Genomic DNA, 27,082 nt, shown 5'->3' with positions numbered 1-27,082 from the left:
CTCCTTTCTGTTCTGTTCTTCCCTTTTTATTTTGTTTCTTTCTCTTCTAGTTACTTCTCATCTTTTCCAGTGCGAGCATACTCCATCAATTTCCTCATGATTGTGTATCTTATTTCGCTCTAGACATTTTCATCTCCTCCATCAATGGCAGAACTTGCATGTAAATCCTAATCAGTTATTTATAATGCATAGGTGTTGTCAAAATGAGGTGAGATCCTTTCATGTATCCGTGCAGAAATCATAAACCCTCACAATTAAATGAATAAAATATTCTAAAGCTGTGATGTCTGGGAGGCCCATTGGAAGTCATGCTATGAGTTCTCTTTTATTTTGCTCTATGATTGAGACTAAAACAATTATATATGATGAAATGAAACAATAATTTTTAGAGTATCAAATGAATAATGTTACTGCATGGATAAGATGTCATGAAAAAGCAAATGAAGGATGATTTCTTTGAAAATCATGTTAGTAATTCAATGATTTTGGGTGGAATTATAATTTTTACATTTATGATTGATGAATAGAAATGCAATAAGGTTAGATTTTTTATAATAATAAGTGCCACTGCATTTTGTTAATCAACTATATGTGCAAGAGAAGTACTAATAATCACTTGTGATGTATGAACAAGAAGGATGAAGTTAAGGTAATGCTTTTAAAATATAAGTGGAGAAATTGCTGTAACTAAATGTTACAGTAACAATGTAAGATTAAAGCCACTGTTTAAGAGGAAGTGTAATGTTGAGTTGAGACAAGAATAAAGCAGATGTTAAGGAATTGTGCAAGTGGGAGCCATGGCTTACAGTACAAGGATGATGACTAAGGCGAGGGCACAAGTCAGAAGAGAGGTCAGAAGACGGCTCAGGACTGAGGTGAAGATGGCATGTCTGATGTGAAGCACGTGACTCGGGGAATTCCAAGGAAAATATCATCTTATGTGACGGGCAACCAATAGAACAGCCATGCAACAACCACTGGCCAATGAGCACAAAGAGTTTGCTGAAGATGCTCTATAAAATGGGCAGAAATAGAGAAACAATTTGGTTGTTTCCTCGCAGAAGATCAGCAAGCAAGATCAGATGGATAAAGATGCTACAGATGAATCAGAGGAACGGCGACACTGCCCCGCTAATAATCTGCATTGAAAAGAGGATCAACCCATGTGCCATAACAAGAACTGTGGCCCAAAATTGAGAATCTCATTTCATCTATTGCATTTTACCTAGACAACTGAAGTGAACTTGTTTGGTGAACAATTGATTGCTTCAAATTTCAGGCTTCTGGAAGTCCTGATCCAACCTCTGTTATATCTCAAGGGTTTCCTTCAACCTTCCAGCCTCTTGAAGTTATTGACTATTGAGACATGTGACAACAATATTTCTGACTTTACTTGACTTAAGACATCAGTGTCAGACCATCAAAACCTGGAGCATCAGTGCCTGTCTGCTTAGAGGAAGAAAACTGAAGATTGTGGTTGCCTTCCACTTAAGAAATCACTGACTCCTCACTGACCCCTGCAAAGCGTTACTAATTAAAGAAGGTGTATAAAATATTACATGAATTGTGGACAATGTAATAATTTGAGTCACCTTATATTTGTTTTTTTGATTGGTTGTAAAAAGCCTGGTTCTAAATGATGATATAGGTTGCCTTAAGCCAAACTAGGTTGCCTTATGCCAAACTTGTTAAAACAACGTGCTCGTGCAAGTCACTAAAATTAACCTAACCCATATACCAAGTGCAAGCTGTAAAATTAGGGAATAAGCAGCTGTTAACAGAAGTGACTGTTGGGAGTTGATTGACTGCCGTAGGCTACTTGGTTGTCCAAACCACCAGTTGAAAAAGGGTGTGACTTCTGGATATAGGCTGGTAGAGGTTAGGCGTGTCATATCCGGACATATCCGAAACAGATCTTTCAGTAAACCTGCTTAGAAAGACTTTCAGGTTTAGGGAAGTCTGTACCTGTTGAATGGAGAGCTAGATTGAGCAGTCTTCTCAGAAAGGGGAAACAGGATGGAGGGGTTAGCTCATCGGACAACAGTAGTATAGTGCGTTAGTAAAAGACTGACACACAAGTTCTATATGAAGCATTTGCCATTAACATTACTGTACAGTACACTCAGATGATTAAAAATGTCCTGATTCCAGACACTCTGCTGACGTTCACCTGTAGCACCACTGCCTTCTTACTTTGTTATTGCTTGATATAAACTATAAGAGTGTAACATTGTGTAGAGTTGGCGCTTCTGAAATATATGCTGGTATATGAAAAAATATTGACAGAAAGGCTATAAAGGTACATGGGGCCTTATTTCATTCTCTAGCACATAACATTAAATACAAAAATCAGGCACTTGCATTTTGACAGGCCCCAAAAGCTTTTTTAGTAAGACCTTCTACAGGCACCTCTTGCTGTGGTGTATCTCCTACTGGTAGTTCACCAGATGCACATATATAATAATCTAGGAGAGGGTATCTGGCACCTGTATGTTTTCCAGGGAATGTTCATCCCTGAGGTTTTTGTAGGGTGGGATCTTTGGATTTACATTGCTTCTTCAGGTGTAAGGCTCAGGCTGACAACATCAATGCATTACTCCTAAGATGAAAATTTAATTTCGATCCTCACCCGTACTCAATGAGCCTCTCGATTTGACTTCTTTCCCAATTATTTAGGAGATGGCCTGTTTATGCTTTGTGTGCCTAAATCCGTTGCAGTTTCTAATATAGATCTATTGTCAGAAAAATAAGTAAAATAAAAACTGACTGAAGGAAATAAATGAAATAGGAACAAATCAAGCTACACTTCCAAAAACAAGAGCACTAAAGTACAACATAAATGGAACGGTGTAATCACCATTTTTTTGTGCTTAGTTTTTTTAGCCTTATTCATTTGAAATTCATCAGTTTCAGTGGTATAATGCTCCTAAATGAACATAGAAAAGCTAAAACAAAATGTCAGACAGAGAAATAAAAATACACTGAAATGCTTGTAAAATTAAACTCAGTGCTCAGCGTTAGCTTTACAGAATTAAAAGGAGCCTGTATGATGTTTTTGGACATGTTTAAAGTCCACCCTCAGAATATTGAATCAGGAAACCTTAAAATGTATCATAAGGATAGAAAAAGGAAGGAGGTGGTAATGTGCAGTTTTAATCTTCCCTGAGGGCTAGGTCAAAATTCAAGTTTGAAATATTCTCAACCTCCACTCTCCAAGCATCAAAGATGTTCTCATTATTCCCCCACATTGCTCTTTTCCTCTGTCCTCCACATTTCCATCTGCCTCCATCTTCTTCCTTCCCCTCTGTCAACCCTCTCACCATTCTGTCTTCTGCGCTGCCAAATGCGTTTCCCTCTCGTCTTAGATGAATCCAAAAGTGTGGTTTAATAATTCCTGATCAGAGTTTTGAGCTGTGTGCTATCGCTTACAACTTTGAATGTTGAGCATAGGTGCCTGTCTTTAATCTTCATCTAGGAAATCACACCATGCTGTGAGGTGCATCAAGAAATTCAAATGACTCATCGTTGGAGATGCATAATTTAAGAGTCTTTGATATGACAGTTGGAAAATATATTCCTCTGCAAAAACAAAAAGAACTAACCGTTCTAGTAAAGATGGGTTTCGATGGATTCCAGTTCTGGTACTTGCTCCGGGCAACTGACAATGTATTTAAATTAATATGCTATATCCAGATGAGTTCTGATGTTTCAGACTTAATAAAGGTCATGCACTAGATTTTATAACCACAGAAAATATCACCCATTCTAGAAAAAAAAATTCTCAAGAACAGTAAAAGAAAAAATTAAAATGTGGAGCTGTTGTAATTAGTACACCTTTACAAACAATATAGAGGACTAGGACAACACCTGTGGATTGGAATACAATAGTGGAGAAGAAAACGAACCAGGGAGGATATTTGGACTACTAAAGGATCACTCTTGACAACTTCCATGGAAAACTTCTCTGTTACTCTGTTACACTGTTTGAATATACGGCTCTGACCTATTGTAAAATTCATTTGATTTAGGAGGAGGAGTGTGGCTTTCGTCCTGGCCATAAAACAATAGACCAGATCTTCACCCCTGTGTATTTACCCAAAGAAGGAGCTGCATTCTTGGCACAAGATCAAGTTTGTTACCAGTAGGGGTTGAACTGCATCAAAGTTTCCTCAGGGTTTCACTGATTCTGGGTGTGTTTGTGGTTGAATTCTGAAATTGTAGACATCAAAAGAAAGGTGTGTGGTTTGGGAACCTCAGCATTTCTCTTGGCATCTTCAGGCCATTACCTTCAGCTTGAAGTGAAGGGTGAAATTTGAAGCAGCTAAATGAGCATCAGCCTGCCTTAGTTTAAGGTCATAGTTCCCAACTAGAAAAAGACAGATTACTCATTTTGAAGTGGCGGTTTTGCTACTGTTTACAAGTGGTTCCTGAATTGAGCAAAAGATTCTGGCCACATTTGCAGTATTACAGCTGCTGCTCCAGTCTGTCATGATCTTCCAGTGATCATATATGGTAACAAGGTATGAATTATGACCAAAAAAATTAGATCCAAGCAGACACAAACAACTAAAATTAGCTTTGCTCATATGGTTATTTGCCTCAGCTTTAAAGATATGGTCTTTATAGGCCTTGTCATCTAGACAGAACTTAGAGTCAAGCAGCTGCTCTTTCACAACAAAAGAAGTCAGCTGAGATTATACGGCAATCTGATCAAGCTGCCTGCTGTTCACCTCCCTTTGGAGGTTTTCTGGCTAAGTGCCACTGGGAACTGATCCTGGAGCAGACCTAGATTTTGCTCCAGGGACTGTGTCTTTTTTCTGCCTTATGAACACCCCATTTCCTCTGCAATCAGCTAAAGAATGTTGCTGTGAGGAGGGAGGCCTAAGTAACCCTCCTGGACCTCTTACCCTGATACCTAACATTGGATAGGCCGTAGACAATGGAGCAATAGGCATTAAGTGCGTAAAATTATCACCATTGTACTGATAAAAATATTCCTAATTTTTTACATTAAAGCTACAACGAGATGTTAAAAAGTCAAATTTTATTCAGTAGGACCTTTCCTATTAATCTGAGGGAAGTCTTCAGTTCCAAGAGACAGCCCGTTACTCCAGTTTTAATCTCCTTACATTGGCTTCTGGTACATTTCAGAATATATTTTGACATTTTGGCTTTTACCTTTAGAGCCCTTTGTGTTAAATTCCCAGCCTATATCTTTCACTTTCTAGGGGCCCACACCTCTTGTCGCAGTCAAAGGCTGTTAATGGTTCCACAAATGCATTTTAGAAGCAAAGGGAATAAAGTCTTTAGAGCTGTGGCCACTAGATTGTGGAATACATTGCCTCATTTGCTGTCTTGATTCTGATGAATTTTTTTAAATAGCAGTTGAAGAGTCATTTATGCAGATTTTAACTAGTTTTACGCTTTATGATGTTACATGTATGCTGTTCTAGATTTTTTAAAATATATTTTATATTCTATCTTTTTGCCCTGCGATGGACTGGCGACTTGTCCAGGGTGTACCCCGCCTCTCGCCCATAGACTGCTGGAGATAGGCACCAGCTTCCCCGTGACCCACTATGGAATAAGCGGTAGAAAATGAATGAATGAATGAATTCTATCTTTTTATGCTTGTATTTATTGTAAAACATTTTAAGGTTTTTCAACTGCAAAAGTTGCTTTGTAAATAAAGTTTACTTACTTGTTCCCAAAGTTTTGAAACATGTGTGGGTGAGACTTGCTCTTCTGAACATTTCCTATAGTTGAATTCTGAAAACACCAGGATTATCTTTCAATAAAATATGCTTGCTACTGAAATTGCTTCCTGGTGCTGCAGTGCTTTTTCTCTTGTCTTCTGCATATTAGCCACACTGTGGACACGAGTGAAGTAATGAAGCTTGAAAAAATTACTGTAAAGAAAGCCATATTCATACTCTACAATATACTATTTTCTAATGTAAATTTATCAGATTTGCTGAAACTTAATGGAGAGTTAAGTTTGTTGGTATCGCCTTTCTATTTCTGAGTAGAAACAGAACTCAAAAGACAAACCATACAACCTCTAAACGGATGGCTCTGATATAGTATGACAACACATGAACGTTTGGGTGCTTTTTCAAAAGACATTTGTCTTTTCTGTTTGCTGTTTCCTGTTGAATAGTTTTGGATCTTTGATTGGTTAATACAAGTATCCATTTAAGACTTGATTGTATAGCTTTTTGTTTATTGAACTGCTGGAAGTCAGCGGGGAAAGAGTTGTCGTCTGTGGCCGTAACTTTGATTCTAGCTTCTCCAACACCAGACATCAAAGGGTCTTTGTGATATAAACTTAACACTAAAGATGCTTACAGATGGCTGTAATGGTGTATTAATGTGTATGCATTTGTGTGAGAATGGGTAAATGTGACTTGTGTAAAACTGCACTGAATGGTCAACAAAACAAGAAAATCCTTTTAAAGGAGCATTCATTTAACATTTATTTAAAAGTGAAATTTAAAGAATTTGTTTTTTGTCTGTGTATATGTTCTCAGGTGATCCAGATCAACTTTGAGGAGTTTGACCTAGAGATAGCCTATGACACCCTGACTATAGGAGACGGAGGAGAGGTGGGAGATCCTACAACTATACTTCAGGTGTAAGTATTATTTTATCATCTTAATATGGTTCTGTTTATTTCTTTTTAACCAAAACATCTGTATTGTGGAGAGTAGTGTGCACAAATATAATAAAGTTTTATAGCATCAATATATAGTACAACAGAATTTGTCTTTTGTTTGTACAGCGCTAATGTCTTAGATGGTAACTGTTGCTTTGAAATGTTAATTTTATTACAGTGAAACTTTATTTTTAATCTTTTGAGCTTCTTTCATCACTTTAACATGTCAAAACAATCAGACAAAATGCTAATCATATGTATAATACATTTTTGATTATTTGGATGAGCTTGTCATTCTTTCTAAATCTTAATTTTTATTTTTATTAAGTTGTTCATCTGTTCTGGCACACTAACTGAGCTCATGCAAGAGCAGGATACATCATGTGGGGTTCTTTTTAAAGAAGCTTTATGAAATGCTTTAAAAAGTATTGAGTACAATGATTCTGATTGTTTTCAGTAATTTTGGTGAAGTTTTAATTTTTTTTTCTCTTAGCTTTCTCTGTAAATGGCATTATAAGTTTATGAAAAAAATACTGGAAAGTTTTTATGCACTGTCCAAAAGCAGCCTTCTGCTAAGCTTTGAGCTCCAGTTTAATATGTTCAAGCAATTTATTCACACCCCAAGCTGCACTTGAGAAACTGATTATAACTATGATTACAGTGATGAAAATTGTACTTTTTTATAATGGTAATTATGATGACAGTGATTTAGTAAAGATGCATTTTGTGCTCCAGCTTATCAGGCAGCTTTGTGCCTGACCTGATTGTGAGCATGACATACCAGATGTGGCTCCACCTCCAGTCAGATGAGAGTGTTGGATCTATAGGATTTAAGATCAACTACAAAGGTAAAGAATGAGCATCCATTTGTGTGTATGCTTGTTGTTGTTGGGTTTTTTTTCTAAGAGAAAGTCAAAGAAAGTGCGTGAGGAAACATGTATTTTGAAGTGAATTAAATGATACGGAACTTTTCAGCACATTTGTCCTTTATTTATTTGTCTCTGTTTATTTCCATGGGGACAAACATTAAGCATAAACAAATACTGAACACTGTAACATTTATAGCCTTCACTAATTTGCAATGCACGACCCCTGATGTTTTATTTATATACAGTACAGACCAAAAGTTTGGACACACCTTCTCATTCAAAGAGTTTTCTTTATTTTCATGACTATGAATATTGTAGCTTCACACTGAAGGCATCACAACTATGAATTAACACATGTGGAATTATATACTGAACAAAAAAGTGTGAAACAACTGAAAATGTCTCTTATATTCTAGGTTTTTCAAAGTAGCCACCTTTTGCTTTGATTACTGCTCCACACACTCTTGGCATTCTGTTGATGAGCTTCAAGAGGTAGTCACCTGAAATGGTTTTCCAACAGTCTTGAAGGAGTTCCCAGAGATGCTTAGCACTTGTTGGCCCTTTTGCCTTCACTCTACAGTCCAGCTCACCCCAAACAGTTACCGGTTCAAGGCCGGTAACTGTGAAGGCCAGGTCATCTGGCGCAGCACCCCATCAATCTCCTTCTTGGTCAAATAGCCCTTACACAGCCTGGAGGTGTGTTTGGGGTCATTGTCCTTTTGAAAAATAAAAAGCTTCACACTGAGGGCATCAAAACTATGAATTAACACATGTGGAATTATATACTGAACAAAAAAATGTGAAACAACTGAAGACATGTCTTATATTCTAGGTTTTTCAAATAGCCCTCACACAGCCTGGAGGTGTGCTTGGGGTCATTGTCCTTTTGAAAGATAAATGATGGTCCAACTAAACGCAAACCGAATGGAATAGCATGCTGCTGCAAGATGCTGTGGTAGCCATGCTGGTTCAGTATGCCTTCAATTTTGAATAAATCCCCAACAGTGTCACCAGCAAAGCACCCCCACACCATCACACCTCCTCCTCCATGCTTCACGGTGTGAACAAGGCATGTACAGTCCATCCGTTCACCTCTTCTGCGTCGCACAAAGACATGGTGGTTGGAACCAAAGATCTCAAACTTGGACTCATCAGACCAAAGCACAGATTTCCACTGGTCTAATGTCCATTCCTTGTGTTCTTTAGCCCAAACAAGTCTCTTCTGCTTGTTGTCTGTCCTCAGCAGTGGTTTCCTAGCAGCTATTTTACCATGAAGGCCTGATTCACACAGTTTCCTCTTAACAGTTGTTCTAGAGATGTGTCTGCTGCTAGAACTCTGTGTGGCATTGACCTGTTCTCTAATCTGAGCTGCTGTTAACCTACAATTTCTGAGGCTGGTGACTCGGATGAACTTATCGTCCGCAGCAGTGGTGACTCTTGGTCTACCTTTCCTAGGGAGGTCCTCATGTGAGTCAGTTTCTTTGTAGCGCTTGATGGTTTTTGCGACTGCACTTGGGGACACTTTCAACGTTTTCCCAATTGTTCGGACTGACTGACCTTCATTTCCTAAAGTAATGAGGGCCACTCGTTTTTCTTTACTTAGCTGCTTTTTTCTTGCCATAATACAAATTCTAACAGTCTATTCAATAGGAATATCAGCTGTGTACTGTATCCACCTCCTGCACAACACAACTGATGGTCCCAACCTCATTATAAGGCTTGAATCCCACTTATTAAACCTGACAGGGCACACCTGTGAAGTGAAAGCCATTTCAGGTGACTAACTTTTCAAGCTCATCAACAGAATGCCAAGAGTGTGCGTAGCAGTAATCACAGCAAAAGGCGGCTACTTTGACGAATCTAGAATATAAGACATGTTTTCAGTCGTTTCACACTTTTTTGTTCAATATATAATTCCACATGTGTAAATTCATAGTTTTGATGCCTTCAGTGTGAAGCTACAATATTCATACACATGAAAATGAAGAAAACTCTTTGAATGACAAGGTGTGTCCAAACATTTGGTCTGTACTGTATGTATATATATATACAGGTCCTTCTCAAAATATTAGGATATTGTGATAAAGTTCATTATTTTCCATAATGTCATGATGAAAATTTAACATTCATATATTTTAGATTCATTGCACACTAACTGAAATATTTCAGGTCTTTTATTGTCTTATTACGGATGATTTTGGCATACAGCTCATGAAAACCCAAAATTCCTATCACACAAAATTATCATATCATTAAAAGGGTCTCTAAACGAGCTATGAACCTAATCATCTGAATCAACGAGTTAACTCTAAACACCTGCAAAAGATTCCTGAGGCCTTTAAAACTCCCAGCCTGGTTCATCACTCAAAACCCCAATCATGGGTAAGACTGCCGACCTGACTGCTGTCCAGAAGGCCACTATTGACACCCTCAAGCAAGAGGATAAGACACAGAAAGAAATTTCTGAACGAATAGGCTGTTCCCAGAGTGCTGTATCAAGGCACCTCAGTGGGAAGTCTGTGGGAAGGAAAAGGTGTGGCAGAAAACGCTGCACAACGAGAAGATGTGACCGGACCCTGAGGAAGATTGTGGAGAAGGGCCGATTCCAGACCTTGGGGGACCTGCGGAAGCAGTGGACTGAGTCTGGAGTAGAAACATCCAGAGCCACCGTGCACAGGCGTGTGCAGGAAATGGGCTACAGGTGCCGCATTCCCCAGGTCAAGCCACTTTTGAACCAGAAACAGCGGCAGAAGCGCCTGACCTGGGCTACAGAGAAGCAGCACTGGACTGTTGCTCAGTGGTCCAAAGTACTTTTTTCGGATGAAAGCAAATTTGGCATGTCATTCGGAAATGAAGGTGCCAGAGTCTGGAGGAAGACTGGGGAGAAGGAAATGCCAAAATGCCAGAAGTCCAGTGTCAAGTACCCACAGTCAGTGATGGTCTGGGGTGACGTGTCAGCTGCTGGTGTTGGTCCACTGTGTTTTATCAAGGGCATGGTCAATGTAGCTAGCTATCAGGAGATTTTGGAGCAGTTCATACTTCCATCTGCTGAAAAGCTTTATGGAGATGAAGATTAAATTTTTCAGCACGACCTGGCACCTGCTCACAGTGCCAAAACCACTGGTAAATGGTTTACTGACCATGGTATCACTGTGCTCAATTGGCCTGCCAACTCTCCTGACCTGAACCCCATAGAGAATCTGTGGGATATTCTGAAGAGAACGTTGAGAGACTCAAGACCCAACACTCTGGATGAGCTAAAGGCCGCTATCGAAGCATCCTGGGCCTCCATAAGACCTCAGCAGTGCCACAGGCTGATTGCCTCCATGCCACGCCGCATTGAAGCAGTCATTTCTGCAAAAGGATTCCCGACCAAGTATTGAGTGCATAACTGTACATGATTATTTGAAGGTTGACATTTTTTGTATTAATAACACTTTTCTTTTATTGGTCGGATGAAATATGCTAATTTTGTGAGATAGAAACTTTGGGTTTTCATGAGCTTTATGCCAAAATCATCCGTATTAAGACAATAAAAGACCTGAAATATTTCAGTTAGTGTGCAATGAATCTAAAATATATGAATGTTAAATTTTCATCATGACATTATGGAAAAAAAAATAAATAAATAAATATATATATATATATATATATATGTATATATAGATAGATAGGAACTATCACCTACAGTTAAGCTCAAAATCATTAATAGGCCAGGTAGATTTTACAAATATGTTTCTTCTGACTAGAATTAATGTTAATGTTCTGGAGTGACCCAGCAAGAGGTCTGACTGAAAACTGATAAAGAATCAGTGGAGTAGGTTAAAGATTAGGGTGATTGCAAAGAGGCCTTTTAACCTAAAAGCTGATGGCCAAAGATAAATTCTTAAATATCAGTGAAAACATGCTAAATCTGCTCAGCAGATTTCTCTTTGGCATAAATAATTTCCAACATCCCTTTTTTAATAAGATGTATGTAAAAACTGATACATATGTTTATTCACAACTAATAGCCGTTTTACTTTGTTTCATTATCTTTTGAGAGATACCTAACTTCTTGGGTGAATGGAATAAATTTGAAATCTAAATCTGCCAGTGTATGAGTAATTATAGGCTTACCTGCAAGTATGATCGTTATACTGGTATCTCTGTCTATCTGGAATGAATTTGTGATTTAATTTCTTGTTTTACCTCTAAGGTTTGATCAGCTTAACACAAAATTTGTTTTGTGTTTTAATTCCATGATAAATTGTACTTGTACTCGTACTCGTCGTCTTCCGCTTTATTTGGGACCGGTTCGCGGGGGCAGCAGACTCAGCAGAGACACCCAGACGTCCCTCTCCCCAGACACTTCTTCCAGCTCCTCCGAGGGGAGCCCAAGGCGTTCCCAGGCCAGCCGAGAAACATAGTCCCTCCAGCGTGTCCTGGGCCGTCCCCTGGACACGCTCCCGAGGAAGGCGTCCAGGAGGCATCCGGTATAGATGCCCGAGCCACCTCAATTGGCTCCTCTCGATGTGGAGAAGCAGCGGCTCTACTCCGAGCCCCTCCCGGATGGCCGAGCTCCTCACCCTTTCTCTAAGGGTGTGCCCGGCCACCCTACGGAGAAACCTCATTTCAGCTGCTTGTATCCGGGATCTCGTTCTTTCAGTCATGACCCAAAGTTCATGGCCATAGGTGAGGGTAGGAACGTAGACCGACCGGTAAATCGAGAGCTTCGCTTTTCGGCTCAGCTCTCTCTTCACCACAACGGACCGGCACAGCGCCCCCATTACTGTGGCAGCCGCACTGATCCGTCTGTCGATCTCCAGCTCCATTCTTCCCTCACTCGTGAACAAGACCCCGAGATACTTAAACTCCTCCACTTGAGGCAGGAACTCCCCTCCAACCTGAAGAGGACAAGCCACCCTTTTCCGGTCGAGAACCATGGCCTCGGACTTGGAGGAGCTGGTCTTCATCCCAGCCGCTTCGCACTTGGCTGTGAACCGCCCCAGTGCATGCTGTAGGTCTTGGCTAGATGGGGCCAGCAGGACCACGTCATCTGTAAAAAGAAGAGACAAAATCCTCTGGTCCCCAAACCAGACCCCCTTCGGCCCTTGGCTGCGCCTAGGAATCCTGTCCATAAAAGTTATGAACAGGACCGGTGACAAAGGGCAGCCCTGCCGGAGTCCAACATGCACCGGGAACAGGTCCGACTTAGTGCCGACAATGCGAACCAAACTCCTGCTCCGCTTGTACAGAGACCGGATGGCCCCTAGTAAAGAGCCACCGATTCCATACTCCTGGAGCACCCCCCACAGGGCATCACGAGGGACACAGTCGAATGCTTTCTCCAGGTCCACAAAACACATGTGGACCGGTTGGGCAAACTCCCATGAACCCTCGAGTACCCTGTAGAGGGTATAGAGCTGGTCCAGTGTCCCACGGCCGGGACGAAAACCACACTGCTCCTCCTGAAGCCGGGGTTCGACTATCGGCCGGACTCTCCTCCCCAATACCCTTGCGTAGGCCTTGCCAGGGAGGCTGAGGAGTGTGATCCCCCTGTAGTTGGAGCACACCCTCCGGTCACCCTTCTTATGAAGGGGGACCATCTCACCAGTCTGCCAATCCAAAGGCACTGTCCCCGTCTGCCACGCAATGTTGAAGAGGCGTGTCAACCATGACAGCCCCACAACATCCAAAGACTTGAGGTACTCAGGGCAGATCTCATCCAACCCCAAAGCCTTGCCACCGCGGAGCTTTTTAACAACCTCGGTGACTTCAGCCTGGGTGATGAAAGAGTCCAACCCCGAGTCCCCAGCCTCTGTTTCCACCAGGGAATGCGTGATGGCAGGATTGAGGAGATCCTCGAAGTACTCCTTCCACCGGCCGATAATGTCCCCAGTCGAGGTCAGCAGCTCCCCAACCCCACTGTAAACAATGTGGGCGAAGCACTGCTTCCCCCTCCTGAGGCGCCGGACGGTTTGCCAGAATCGCTTCGGGGCCAACCGGTAGTCCTTCTCCATGGCCTCACTGAACTCCTCCCAGGTCTGAGTTTTTGCCTCTGCCACCGCCCGGGCCGCAGCACGCTTGGCCCCATGGTACCCGCCAGCCGCCTCAGGAGTCCCACAAGCCAACCACAGCCGATAGGACTCCTTCTTCAGCTTGACAGAGTCCCTTACTGCCGGTGTCCACCACCGGATTCGGGGATTGCCGCCGCGACAGGCACCGCAAACCTTACGGCTGCAGCTACGGGCAGCAGCATCGACAATAGATGTGGAGAACATGGTCCATTCGGACTCTATGTCTCCAACATCCCTCAGAATCTGGTAATAGCTCTCCCGGAGGTGAGAGTTGAATACATCCCAGGCCGAGGGCTCTGCCAGACGTTCCCAGCAGACACTCCCTATGAGCTTGGGCCTGCCAAGTCTGTCTGGCTTTCTCCTCCTTCAGCGGATCCAACTCACCACTAGGTGGTGATCAGTGGACAGCTCAGCCTCTCTCTTCACCCGAGTGTCCAAAACATGCGGTCGGTCGAAGGTCTGATGATATGACAACAAAGTCGATCATTGACCTCCTGCCTAGCGTATCCTGGTGCCAAGTGCACTGATGGACACCCTTATGTTTGAACATGGTGTTCATTATGGACAATCCGTGACTAGCACAGAAGTCCAATAACAAAACACCGCTTGGATTCAGATCGGGGAGGCCATTCCTCCCAATCACGCCTCTCCAGGTGTCACTGTCGTTTCCCACGTGGGCGTTGAAGTCCCCCAGCAGAATAATGGAGTCCCCAGGAGAGGCACTATCCAGCACCCCCAACAGGGACGCCAAGAAGGCCGGGTACTCCGCACTACCACTTGGCCCGTAGGCCGAAATGATAGTGAGAGACCTCTCCCCAACCCGAAGGCGCAGAGATGCGACCCTCTCATCCACTGGGGTAAACCCCAACACGAGACGGCTGAGCTGGGGGGTAACAAGCAAACCCACACCAGCCCGCCGCCTCTCCCCGCATGCCACTCCAGAGTAGAAGAGAGTCCAGCCCCTCTCAAGAAGATGGGTTCCAGAGCCCACGCTGTGCGTGGTGCTGTGCGTGGAGGCGAGCCCGACTATTTCTAGTCGATATCTCTCGATCTCCCGCACCAGCTCAGGCTCCTTCCCCCCCCAGCGAGGTGACATTCCACGTCCCTAGAGCCAGCCTAAGCATCCGGGGATCGGGCCGCCGAGGTCTCCACCTTCGTCCGCCACCCAATCCTCTTTGCACCGGTCCCTCACGGTTCCCCCTGCAGGTGGTGGGCCCACTGGGGGATTGTCTCGCGTCTCTCATTCGGGCTTGGCCCGGCCGCGCGATGAGCAACCCGGCCACCAGGTGCTCTCCGATGAGTCCCAACCCCAGGCCTGGCTCCAGGGTGGGACCCCGGCTCCGCCGTACCGGGCGACGTCACGTGCCTCGATTCTGTAGTCATCATGAGGGATTCTCGAAGCATGACAAATTGTTTCTTGCTGAAAACTCATCGAATAAGAGCAATAACCTCTTTTGATCAGCTGAGAACAAAGTATTACTCCTTGTGATGTCAACCTGTCTCTTGACGTGCGTAAAATATTACCCTTTCCAGAATACCCTGTTTGAAGATGGACCATCCATTTGATCACATTCCATGAAGCACATTGAAGAGCTTTGCTGCACAAATTAACTTTTTGTGCCTCATTTAAGTGTCATCATCTGTGGATTTATGTCATAATGAGGTCAAATTGCTTAGTCCAGTATGCAGTCACTTCCAAATGTGCAACAACAATGGCAAATTGTATTGGAAAATACAGTTCTTAACTTTCAGCATAAATATAAGAAAATATTCCTAATATCATTGAAATACTGGTTACAGTGATGATTTTTTGTCCCATTAAAACAGTATATAAATTTTTTCTGTAACTTGAGTAGAAATAACTAAATTGATTATTCCATGCATAGCCATGATAAATAGAAACTGAAAGGATTGATATGTTGCAGAGCTCCACAGTATTTTCATCTCATTCCTGTTTATTGCTTCTGTTCATACAGTGGCTCACATAACTTTTCATACCCCCTAAATATTTTCCCTTCATCACTTTGTGACAACAAATGTTATTTTATTATTTTAAGTTACACAATTCAACAGCTTATTAACAGGTTGAAGAGGGTTTTTCTTTTATTCTGTCAGTTTGCTGGTTTCTCTCTAAATGATTTTAAAGGGGATATTTTGCAAACTGGGTAAAGAAATAAGCTCCACAATTGAAATACTAGTTAGAATTTCTTCACATTATCTCCTTTATTTGGGCTGTTAATCAGAGAGAAAGGAATGGTTCACTTTCACCTTTGAAATGAACAGAGAACATGTTCAAATTCCACACACAAATGTAGATAGTGTGATGGAAACAAAATTGAGGTCTTCCTGAATTACTTGTCATTACCTCACTTTGAGTCACATCATTGTGGGTGGCCATTCTAATTGCAAAAATATTTCTCTAACTAGATGTTTTCATTTCACACATATTATTTAAAAGTGATCCCGTTAATCTGTAGTCACCCACACAGAATCATGGCGCAGCAAAGCGAGAGCAAGGAAGCTTGCAAATTGAGGAGGAGGAATCGTCGAGTCAGAGAGATGGTGAGACAAATGCCTGGTGTGGGAGCTGGAATTCTCTCGAACCCCTGCTGTCTGTGCATCAAAAAAAAAAGCTGGAAAACATCTACTTTTCAGATTGATGTCTGTATTAAAATTTATAATTTTTCTGGAAAGTGAAAAAGTTGAAAATATATATAAAACAAAAAGTTAGCACACATATCACCTGCCAGCATTCTCTCATATCATTTGCATGTTTTGCCGGTCCATAAAAAGCAAACACAGCTATGTGAAATACTCTTAATACAGCTTTAATGCTTGGGTATATGCATTAAAAATAGATTTTTGTGTCTGAAACTGTAGGTGTACTATTAACAAGGTTAAATTTGTAAAAAAAAAAAAAGAGGAAGTGTGAAAAGATATTGTACATGTAGTAATATAAAGAAAATCAAATGACAAAACACAATATAATACATCATTTTCATTCTACCCGCTATACGTCTAGCATATGTATCTGGAGCACTATTCAGTACATTATTCCCACTTTGCACTTCTTCCTATTCTTTTACTCACTAGTACTTTTTTGTTTGCAGTTGTTTAGTCACTTTTATCTTACCTTTTCATTCCCTTTAGCTTTTGGTCAGTATTAACCTTTAACAAATTAGTCTTAAACAAAACCCTTTAGTATTGTGACCAAAATGGATTTGAGCATGACTTTGATCAAGCATTCTTGTCTTTGAAAGCCATTAATTATATAAAAATATATTAGTTGCATCAATTGTATCCCCTAAACCATATATCCAGTTTTGTTTGTTTAAACCTTTGAACAATCGCACAGGAACTTCAATTCAATTCAATTCAAAGATACTTTATTGATCCCCGAGGGGAAATTAGAAACTTGATACTGTACACATGCCCACGTTTAAAATAATTGCACCACTCTAGGGCTTCGTAAAGCTTTAGTTGTTTCTTGAGATAAAAACACCAAATGAATAGAAATGCTATAAAAATTGTGTGATACTTTTTGTTTTTTTGCGGCTCATTTATCCAGTTCATTTATTCATCAGTTTGTATGCTTCAGGGATAATCATGTTGAAAGGTTTAGCAGGTAGTGTTCAACTCTGTTACTAGTTTGAAAAACAAAGGTTGGTATGTTGATGTTTCTTTTGCTGTAACTCACGTCTCTGCCCATTTATTTCGGTGCTAAATTGTGTGCTTTAAGAGTGAAAGCTGATCTGAGTGAGGTAAATTTAGAGCATGTTTCCAAACAAATTTCAGTCCACAGAATCAGCTGTTTCTAAATGATTTTGTCAGTCATTACATGGGAAGGTTGTTGCATCAGTGGCTTTGGGCCAGTCTGCTCTACATTCCTATAAGTAACATGGGGACATACATTTTAATATAATTTTTATTATTATTATTTGGTTCCTTATATACATCACATTTTAATACTATACCTACTGGATGTTTGTTGAAATATAATTTTAAAAATCCCGGTGCACTAAAATGTAAATAATAAAATACACTGCTCAAACAAATAAAGGAAACACTTAAACAACACAATATAACTCCAAGTAAATCAAACTTCTGTGAAATCAAACTGTCCACTTAGGAAGCAACACTGATTGACAATCAATTTCACAGCTGTTGTTCAAATGAAATAGACAACAGGAGGAAATCTTTGGCGATTAGCAAGACACACTCAATAAAGGAGTGGTTCTGCATAGGTACTTCTCAGTACCTATGCTTTTTTTGGCTGATGTTTTGGTCACTTTTGAATGTTAGTGGTGCTTTCAAATTCGTGGTAGCATGAGACGGACTCTACAACCCAAACAAGTGGCTCAGGTAGTGCAGCTCATCCAGGATGGCACATCAATGCGAGCTGTAGCAAGAAGGTTTGCTGTGTCTGTCAGCGTAGTGTCCAGAGCCTGGAGGCGCTACCAGGAGACAGGCCAGTACACCAGGAGATGTGGAGGAGGCTGTAGGAGGGCAACAACTCAGCAGCAGGACTGCTACCTCTGCCTTTGTGCAAGAAGGAACAGGAGGAGCACTGCAAGAGCCCTACAATATGACCTCCAGCAGGCCAAAAATCTGCATGTGTCTCCACAAACAGTTAGAAACCGACTCCGTGAGGATGGTATGAGGGCCGGAGGTCCACAAATGGGGGTTGTGCTCACAGCCAAACACTGTGCAGGACGCTTGGCATTTGCCAGAGAACACCAGGATTGGCAAATTTGCCACTTGCGTCCTGTGCTCTTCACAGATGAAAGCAGGTTCACAGCACATGTGACAGAGTATGGAGAGACCATGGAGAGCTATCTGCTGCCTGCAACATCCTTCAGCATGACCGGTTTGGCAGTGGGTCAGTAATGGTGCGGGGTGGCATTTCTTTGGAGGGCTGCACGGCCCTCCATGTGCCCACCAGAGGTATCCTGACTGCCATTAGGTGCCGAGATGAGATCCTCAGACCCCTTGTGAGACCATATGGTGATGCAGTTGGCCCCGGGTTCCTCCTAATGCAGGACAATGCTAGACCTCATGTGGCTGGAGTGTGTCAGCAGTTCCTGCAAGATGAAGACATTGAAGCTATGGACTGGCTCGCCTGTTCCCCAGACATGAATCTGATTGAGCACATCTGCGACATCATGTCTCGCTCCATCCACTAACGTCACGTTGCACCACAGACTGTCCAGGAGTTGGCGGATGCTTTAGTCCAGGTCTGGGAGGAGATCCCTCAGGAGACCATCCGCCGTCTCATCAGGAGTATGCCCAGGCGTTGTAGGGAGGTCATACAGGCACGTGGAGGCCACACTGTTACTGAGCATCATTTTGACTTGTTTCAAGGACATTACATGAAAGTTGGATCAGCCTGTAGTGTGTTTTTCCACTTAAATGTTGTGTGTGACTCCAAATCCAGGCCTCCATTGGTTAATAAATTTGATTGCCATTGATGATTTTTGTGTGATTTTGTTATCAGCACATTCATCTTTGTACAGAACAAAGTATTCAATGATAATATCTCATTCATTCAGATCTAGGATGTGTTTTATGAGTGTTCCCTTTATTTTTTGAGCAGTGTATATCTAAAGAGGTAGTAAACAGTTACCCATACCTAAATACTGACAAAGGTTCTATCAACAGTCAGTGCAAGATAAACGTGTTTGTCTCATTGGGGCTGGCTTCATCACCTTCAGGGTTTACTATGAAGGTGGGTGGTTTTGTGAGATGTGTGTGGTTCTTTTGACAAATATGAAAGGGAACAAAGGGGACAGACAGGCTTGGTAGAGGTATGCTGTATGTGATTGTGCTGCTAAAGCTACATCCTTGGACCTTGTTTATGAAATATAAACATCAGCAGCCTTGCTGCCAAATCACCTGTGCACTATACAGTGTTTGTGTGTTTCTGTACGAGTGCATGTGTGTTGGATAGCTCTTCCATCTATGAGCCAATGAAGCTCTACCAACAAGTCACTCACCTCTTTCCCTCCCAACATTCACCCTCCGTTCCCTTCACTCTCTGTCTCTGTGAGTCTCATTTTTCCTCATTAGACATCTGTCTATCCACCATCCTTTCGTTGCCTTCCTGTCTGTCAGGTTCTCTCTAATGGAGTGTTTTTTGGTTGCACACTTTCTCCCCCTTTTCTATCTCTCTCACTCTCACATTTTCTGTATGAGAAATTCCTTATCCTTAGTGCTGTTTGTCAGATGACCTCCATAGCATCCTTTTTTGTTCTTTTGAACTTGTTCACTCTTCATCTGGCTCTGTGATTCTGCCTTTCTCTCTCTGTCTGACTGTTTTTCTTGTCACCATTCATTTATTATTAAAGCCAAGGCCACCCAGGAGCCCTTTGACTCAACCACTGTTGCAGGGCATACAAGTCTAACACAATCCACACATATGCATAAAGTTGTTTTCCCTGCTTAACAATGTTATAACCTACAATTATTATATCAACTGTCTAGAGACCTGGATCTGTATTGATTCAGTTTAGGAAGGCAAAACCAGATGCTAGGAGGAGAAGTGAAGAAACCTTAAAAAGTAATTACTTTAATAAGAAACTAATAATTGTTATTGAAAAAAAAGACAACTGATGTATATATACTGAGGGACGTGTGGAGAATGACATAGACTGCAGGTGTGAATAATCTGCAAAATGTGGAGCAGCTGAGGTAGAAGGCAGGTAGATAATCTGAAGGAGAGAGACTAATTAACACAGAGGAGCTGAACAGTGTTACAAAAAACCCAAGAAAAATATCTTACAGAAAATATCTCAAAATACTAAGAACAGAACATAAGAATAAACTAAGAAGCTAAACACCCAAGAATAAACTGATATGGAGACTCCTACTAACAATAATAAAATAAATGAATAGGATAGAATGGAAACAGAATAGAAATATCCTTTGTTGTCCCAGAGTGGGGAAAATCAGATAAATTAGTAGCAAAGTGAAAGGCAAATGGAACCATGCAAATACAGTTGCTGGGAGGAACAATCAACTGTAATGCCCCTTTGTGTACCAAGGATGCAGCAGTCTGTCACAGAAGGAGCTCTCCAGTTCTGTAACAGCTTTATGTATGGGTTGGGAGACATTGTCCAACAGTGATTTTTGCTGGAGTGCTTCTGTCTCCCACCACCTGCATTGGGCTGAGGGTCCATCTTAGGAAGGAGTTGGCCTTCCTAATGAGCCTATCTAAACGCTTACCTCTCAGCTGCAGATAAACTGCTGCTCTAACAAACTGCACCATAGAAGATGTCTGATGCCACCACAGAGGTACAAAAATGTCTTCAGGAGGCACACCAAAAGATCCCACACCCCTTAGCAGATAGAGTCTGCTCTGACTCTTCCTGTTAACACCCAGGTACTTATAAGAGTCCACTATCTCAACGTCAGTTCTCTTGATGTTCACTGATGTCAGTATGGTGAGTCTAAGCCTGCTGAAATATACCATCAGCTCCTTAGTTTTCCCTGCGTTGATCCACTCGCACCAGTCCTTAAAGTCCTGTGTCCATTATATGAACTCTGACTCATCCTCACCTGTGATGAGGCAGACTATGGTCATCTGAGAACTTCTGAAATTTGCAGCCAGAGGACCTGATTGAATAGTCTGTAACGTAGAGTGTGAAGATGAACTGGGCCAGCACAGTTCCCTGCGGGCCCCCTGTACTGCAGACCAGCCTGTCTGAGACACACCCACTTGTCCTCATGTACTCTGAGTGGCCAGTGAGGTATTTCAGTAACACTGGGACAGGTGGTAGTTCACTCCTGACACATACAGCTTGTCCCTCAGAAATCCAGCCTGGAAGATATTAAGGCACTGGAGAAATCAAAGACCATGACCCTCACAGTGCTTCCAGGCTTCTCCAGGTGGGTTAGAGCGTGGCGCAGCAGGTGGATAATAGCATCATCCACTTCAGTGCCAGGTTGGTAAGCAAACTGCTGCAGATCCAATGAAGACCTCACCAGAGGGCAAAGATGGTTGAAAACCAACCTCTCAAGTCTTTCCTTGATCTTTCGCAGCTTGTTCCTCACCTGAAGTTCTGAAAGGAACAGGATGATGGTGAGAGAGGGGGACTGTGAGATAGAATCCTCGGAGGGGAGTGGGTGGGTGATTGCAAAGGGGGAGACTAAACTGGGGGAGGGTTGGGTGTCTGATGAAATCTGTTGAAGAACTAATTCAACCACCCTAAATTTCCTATAGCATGGAAGTTTGGTTTGTGACCTGAAATTGTTTTCAGGCTCTTCCAAACTTGGAAAGAATTGGAGCTGCTGAAACAGGCCACTTAATAATGTGACATGTTCTACTTTTCAAACCACAAATCATATTATTTAGATAACAGTTTTTGCCTTTTTATGCTAAAAACAGGAGACACGTCCATATAAAATCATATATCTACAAATTCGCACACAGTCAAGATTATCTCTACTGTTTTATATTTCAACAGATACTTATTGTTTCATAATATTAATGGTTGGAGGTGAGCGAGAATGGCTTCTGTTCAGATTGTCCCACTATTTCATATCCATGAACTGCAACTTTATTTCAACCCACTTTATGGAAGTGTATGGAACAAGAATTGTTCCATAAACTGAAAATTTTTTATTTTTTATTTTTTGTCTGGCCAGTTAAAGACTTTATTTAATTTTGTTGAAAAACACCTACAGGAAATATTTAAATGTTAAATAAGCTACAACTTATTCCATTGATAGTCATTAGGGCCAGTAGATGCTTATTAATCTTGAGTTATGACTTTTGATTAAACTGAAACAGTAGTAGATTTTAGAAAATTGCTTTACTATATCCAGTGTCAAACGGTGTACAAAAAGTCCCCAAAGATGGTGCAACTGCTGCATAGTACAAAACATTTCCCTCTGATGACCTAAATAAAAACTGCAACAATAAAAACCAGCAAAGGTGCAACTTGCCCAGTGCACAGCAGAATTGGGTCCTTAAAAATATCAAAGTAAGGTCTGTCAAACCACAAAATGTACCGAAAATGGAATTCATATTTATTAGTAAATTGCACATCAACTCAGAGAGTTGTGCAGGTGCCTTTAACAAAATTGGATGCGCCCTGCCGACATGCTGAGAACAGATTACTATACTTCAGCTGTGGACAGTTTTATCAGAAGCAAATATTGCTGTCGTGAACAGGTTTGTAAATAATCACTGGGTGCTGTACTTTGTAACAGTGCTGTTTAACAGTAGATACTATGTGCTTTTTTGTTATATGTGCTTTTTAAGCCACCTTTGTTGGCTGCCTTTTCCCTCAGAAATAAATGCTTTAGTAAACATTGGCTACTAGAATTTGTTTTTGAAAACACATCATTCACACATTACCAGGACCATAAAAAGGTATCTGTGCAAATCTTTTAGTCTCAAGTTTTCCACAGGTTTCAGTGGGTTTGTCCTCGCAGAAGAAAAACATTTCCAGCACATGAAGCTGCCACTACTGCCAATGTTACACCCTTGCAGTCTGCGGTGTAACATTTCCACCACACAACAATTTACATTTGGACTAAACAGTTCAATTGTGGTCTCATCTGGCAGAAGAACTATCTTCCAAATTGTTGATGGCATCTGGCAAACTGCACACAGGACTTCTAAAGTCTTTTCTGTGGTTTTAGGTCTTGACACTTTCTTATAAAGCCAGATTTGTACAACTGAGTGCAACTGAGTTGTCCTGACAATCTTCTGGAATAGATTTGATAGTTTGAAATTGTACATACATACCCTGTAAGAACCTGTCTTCCTAGAATCTGCACCTCAGCTGATGAGTCAAATATAGCCAGGTACAAAATAGCCTCTTATTCTTTGTTTAAGATGTGCCAAAGTAGCTACCAGGCATGCATTATGCAAATTCTTTATATGGTAATGTCGTAAAGTGCAGGGAGGAAACGGGATGCTTTAGGCATTTCAGCTAAAAGGTTTCTGTGGGAAAGGGTAAGTCCCTTTAGTGTGATCTTTGGGCTTTCTAACGTTTCTAACATGCACAGTATTCAAACACAAAAACATAGAACAACCCGAGGGGTAGGACAAGATCAAACAAAGCATACATCAATGTCTTTAAATGAGAAAATTTGTTTTTAATTAATACATGAAAAACATTTTTTGCTTTTTTTGCTGCTTATATATCTGTAGAAGAAAATTCAATTTATACATTTAGATTGTTTAAAAATTATTTAAATAATATTTCATTAGACCGTTTATGGCATAGGTATAGGAATGTGAAAAAAAATAGGACACCGAATAAATATTCGGCTCTTTAATAAGAAATGTTCCAATTTAATGTGAAATCTTTTTTATCTCTTTAAAGGAAAGTAATTCAGTTCCAAGTAAACAATACTGATATTTATCTTGTTTTACTAAATAAATAACAGATACCAACAACAGTAAGATTTCTAGCAGAAAATTAAAATAGATTATTTTTAACCCTCATTGAAAGAAATAGCCTCAGTGAGCAATCTGCCTGTCTTTAAAAATTTCTGAGGTAGGTTTTCCCAACTCCTTACAGCTGTAAGATCTTTGAGATTTCTCATGCATGTGTTTCATGTCACCCCACATCATCTTAAAAAGATCTTGATCTGTGGTTTGACTTATACCAGGACTTTTTCAGTTATCCATCAGTACTCCAAGATTTTCTCGACTTGTGCACCTTTCAGATCACACTTTCTCAATAAAGTATGCGATATAAAGGATGCATTATTAACCATTTCCAATAGGAAAACTAAAAAATTTAGAGGTCCCATGTGTGGCCAGCAGCTTTTTTAGCTCCTCTTCTGTTTTTTTGTGATCGGTGATTTGATCCCTCAGGACCGACAGCTTGGAAAAGTGCTGCACCATTGTGGGGATTTGAGCACACCACCGCTGCTTTCTATAATTCAAAGGGAACAGCTGCCAGTTGGATTGATGTAGACATGAACGTTAGGAGAAAACCCACTGCTCCACTTTGGAGTACTAGATAATTCCTGCCATTTGAAACAGACACAGGTGCCCATTTGCCCCCACTCATCCACTACTCACTGATGCATTGTTTTGACAAGGGATGTAGCCATTAAAGTCACCTCAGATTGATTGAACTGCCAGGGAGGCAGTGGTGTGTGATGAATCTTTGGAGATGCCAGACATGAGGTCTGTGCAACATAATATAAGCGCCATCAGATAGAACTGGTCCAAGCTATATGGCATAGTTCCTTTACTACATACATTAAAATTTAGCTATTGATTAGTGAGATTTGCAGAAATAGATATTTGAACCAGTAATGTTTCAGTTGATAAATTAAAACATAGTTGACACAGACATGACGCCATGCATGACTAATAGCATCTACCTTTTAACCGTAATAAAAATACCTACTGTCCCAATATTTGCACATATTGTGAGTTTCACCAGTGTCCTGTAATGAGCCATTCCCTTAAGCTCTAGATTTTCAGCAATTCATTCTAACGCTATTTTATCTTCTTTTATAACACTATTGTTGGAGACTACAGAGTGCAATACACACATCAATTATATAAATTGGCATACGTGCTAATCTCATGTCAAATATATTGATCGGTTACTTATTTTCTATGCATGATTTTCACGTTTTGTCATTAACTATGCTGCTTGTCAATTTTGCATCAGAGTCAGATGATCAGCTGTTACCATGCATAACATCAATACAGATTTTAGCCTATACATATTTCCCTTAAGACCTATAAGAACAGTAGTGAAAATACTGTAGCAGATCAAGCTGAAAATCAGCCAATTCTGGTCACCAACCCATTTTTGTTGCATCTACTCATTTAAGCTTCACATTTTCATATTGCAAAAAAGGCAGTAAGAATTGTTCCATAAACTGAAAATGTATTTTTTTTTTTTTGTCAACATATTTTATTGAAGATTTCACATTACACACTGAACAATGAACAATAACATGGTGAGAACCAACACTATCCCTCTCTATATGCCCATCCCTCCCCTGTCTGAACTTGCCGAGCGCACACATTACACATCACAGTTATGCAATACAACAAAGAAATATACATAGTATACACACACGATAATCAAAGCCGTGGGTCAACCACTTTATTCACGGTTGGGAGGGACGCTGTGGTTTTCAAGTGCTGGATGAGGGGATTCCACAGCTGATTAAACTTTTCTGTTGATCCCCGGATTTGATCTTTTCCAGTTTTAAGAATGACATTACATCATATAACCAAGATGCTGGGGATTGTGGTGCACTACTGTACCACAATAATAGTATCTTTCACCGTACAATAAGTGAAATAAATGCTTTTGTTCTGTGGAAATGTTCAGCGCAAGCTTGGGTACACCAAATATAGCCACAAGCGGGCAAAGCTCGATTTCCTGTCCCAATATGTGTGACATAGTCTTAAAATAGCATGTTCAATAGTCCTTAAGTCTTAGGCATGCAGAGAACATATGTGTGAGATTACAAGGGGATTGTGAGCATATTTCACATATATCACTGGTATGTAGATATATCTTTGCAAGTTTAGTTTGCTATAGTCTAAATGTATTTCTTTATATTAAATCTTAAAGTTTTTAAGATTGATAGACACTGATGTTGCTCAAATAATGTTCAAGGTTTAAAACAATTTACTTCTAAACTGTGCCCAAATGTTTTTATTTTTTCATCATCGAAAAATAAGTATGAATTTATAGTAAGGTGTTTGTTTGTAAAACCAAAAATTAGGACAAATTTTAAAGAGATGTGTTTTAGTTACAGGAGTTCATTTGTGCAATTCCTTTGAACTAAAAACATCTAAAAGACTGTAGAAACTTAAATTTTTATTGAGGAACAACATTTTTCTTCCCTACAAAGTAAAATATAAATTATAAATGCTGATTTGTAACGGGATGGTAGCACTGTTGCCTTGCAGCAAGAAGGTCCTGGGTTTGACTCCCGGCCGGGGGTTTTCTGCATGGCCCACGCATGCGTGAGTTCTCTCCGGGTACTCCGGCTACCTCCCACTGTCCAAAGACATGCCAATTAGGTTCATTGGGTCTCTCTAAATAACCCTTTGGTGTGTGAATGAGTGTGTGCTTGGTTGTTTGTGTGTTGCCCTGCGATGGATTGGCGACCTGTCCAGGGTGTACCCCGCCTCCCGTCCATAGACTGCTGGAGATAGGCACCAGCTTCCTCGCGACCCACTATGGCAGAAGTGGTATAGAAAATGACTGACTGACTGTAGGGTACTGGTCATTTCACCCCTTCAGCATTTGGAATATCTGCACTTATGGCCTGTTTGTCTTCAAATGACTGACTGACTGATTTGTAATGTCACAAATTGCAAACTGTCTTTGCACTTTGTTCTATAAATACCTGGAAAATAGGATCTCTTTAAATAAGCTAATGGATAAAGGGTAGTTAATATAAGCACTGCCTCGGTCTACACCTTTTTGTTTGATAATTGAATATCCATCCATCCATCCATCCATCCATCCATCCATCCACTTGTCTAAAACATTGAT

The 27,082-nt window shown here is 40.9% G+C and overlaps 1 protein-coding gene across 1 annotated transcript in view; it reads left to right on the top strand.

The window, feature by feature from the left end:
• Window positions 1-27,082, top strand: part of csmd3b (CUB and Sushi multiple domains 3b) — a 642,003-nt gene that overhangs the window by 466,305 nt on the left and 148,616 nt on the right. The window contains exons 13-14 of the mRNA XM_047383297.1: window positions 6,531-6,634; window positions 7,391-7,503. Coding sequence (XP_047239253.1) covers window positions 6,531-6,634; window positions 7,391-7,503 — 217 coding nt within the window. The remainder of the gene's footprint in view (window positions 1-6,530; window positions 6,635-7,390; window positions 7,504-27,082) is intronic.

This window comes from Girardinichthys multiradiatus, chromosome 13 (genome assembly GCF_021462225.1).
Source record: "Girardinichthys multiradiatus isolate DD_20200921_A chromosome 13, DD_fGirMul_XY1, whole genome shotgun sequence".
NCBI lineage: Eukaryota > Metazoa > Chordata > Actinopteri > Cyprinodontiformes > Goodeidae > Girardinichthys > Girardinichthys multiradiatus.
The sequence above is the reverse complement of the archived record's forward strand: the minus strand, read 5'-3'. Positions and strand labels throughout refer to the sequence as shown.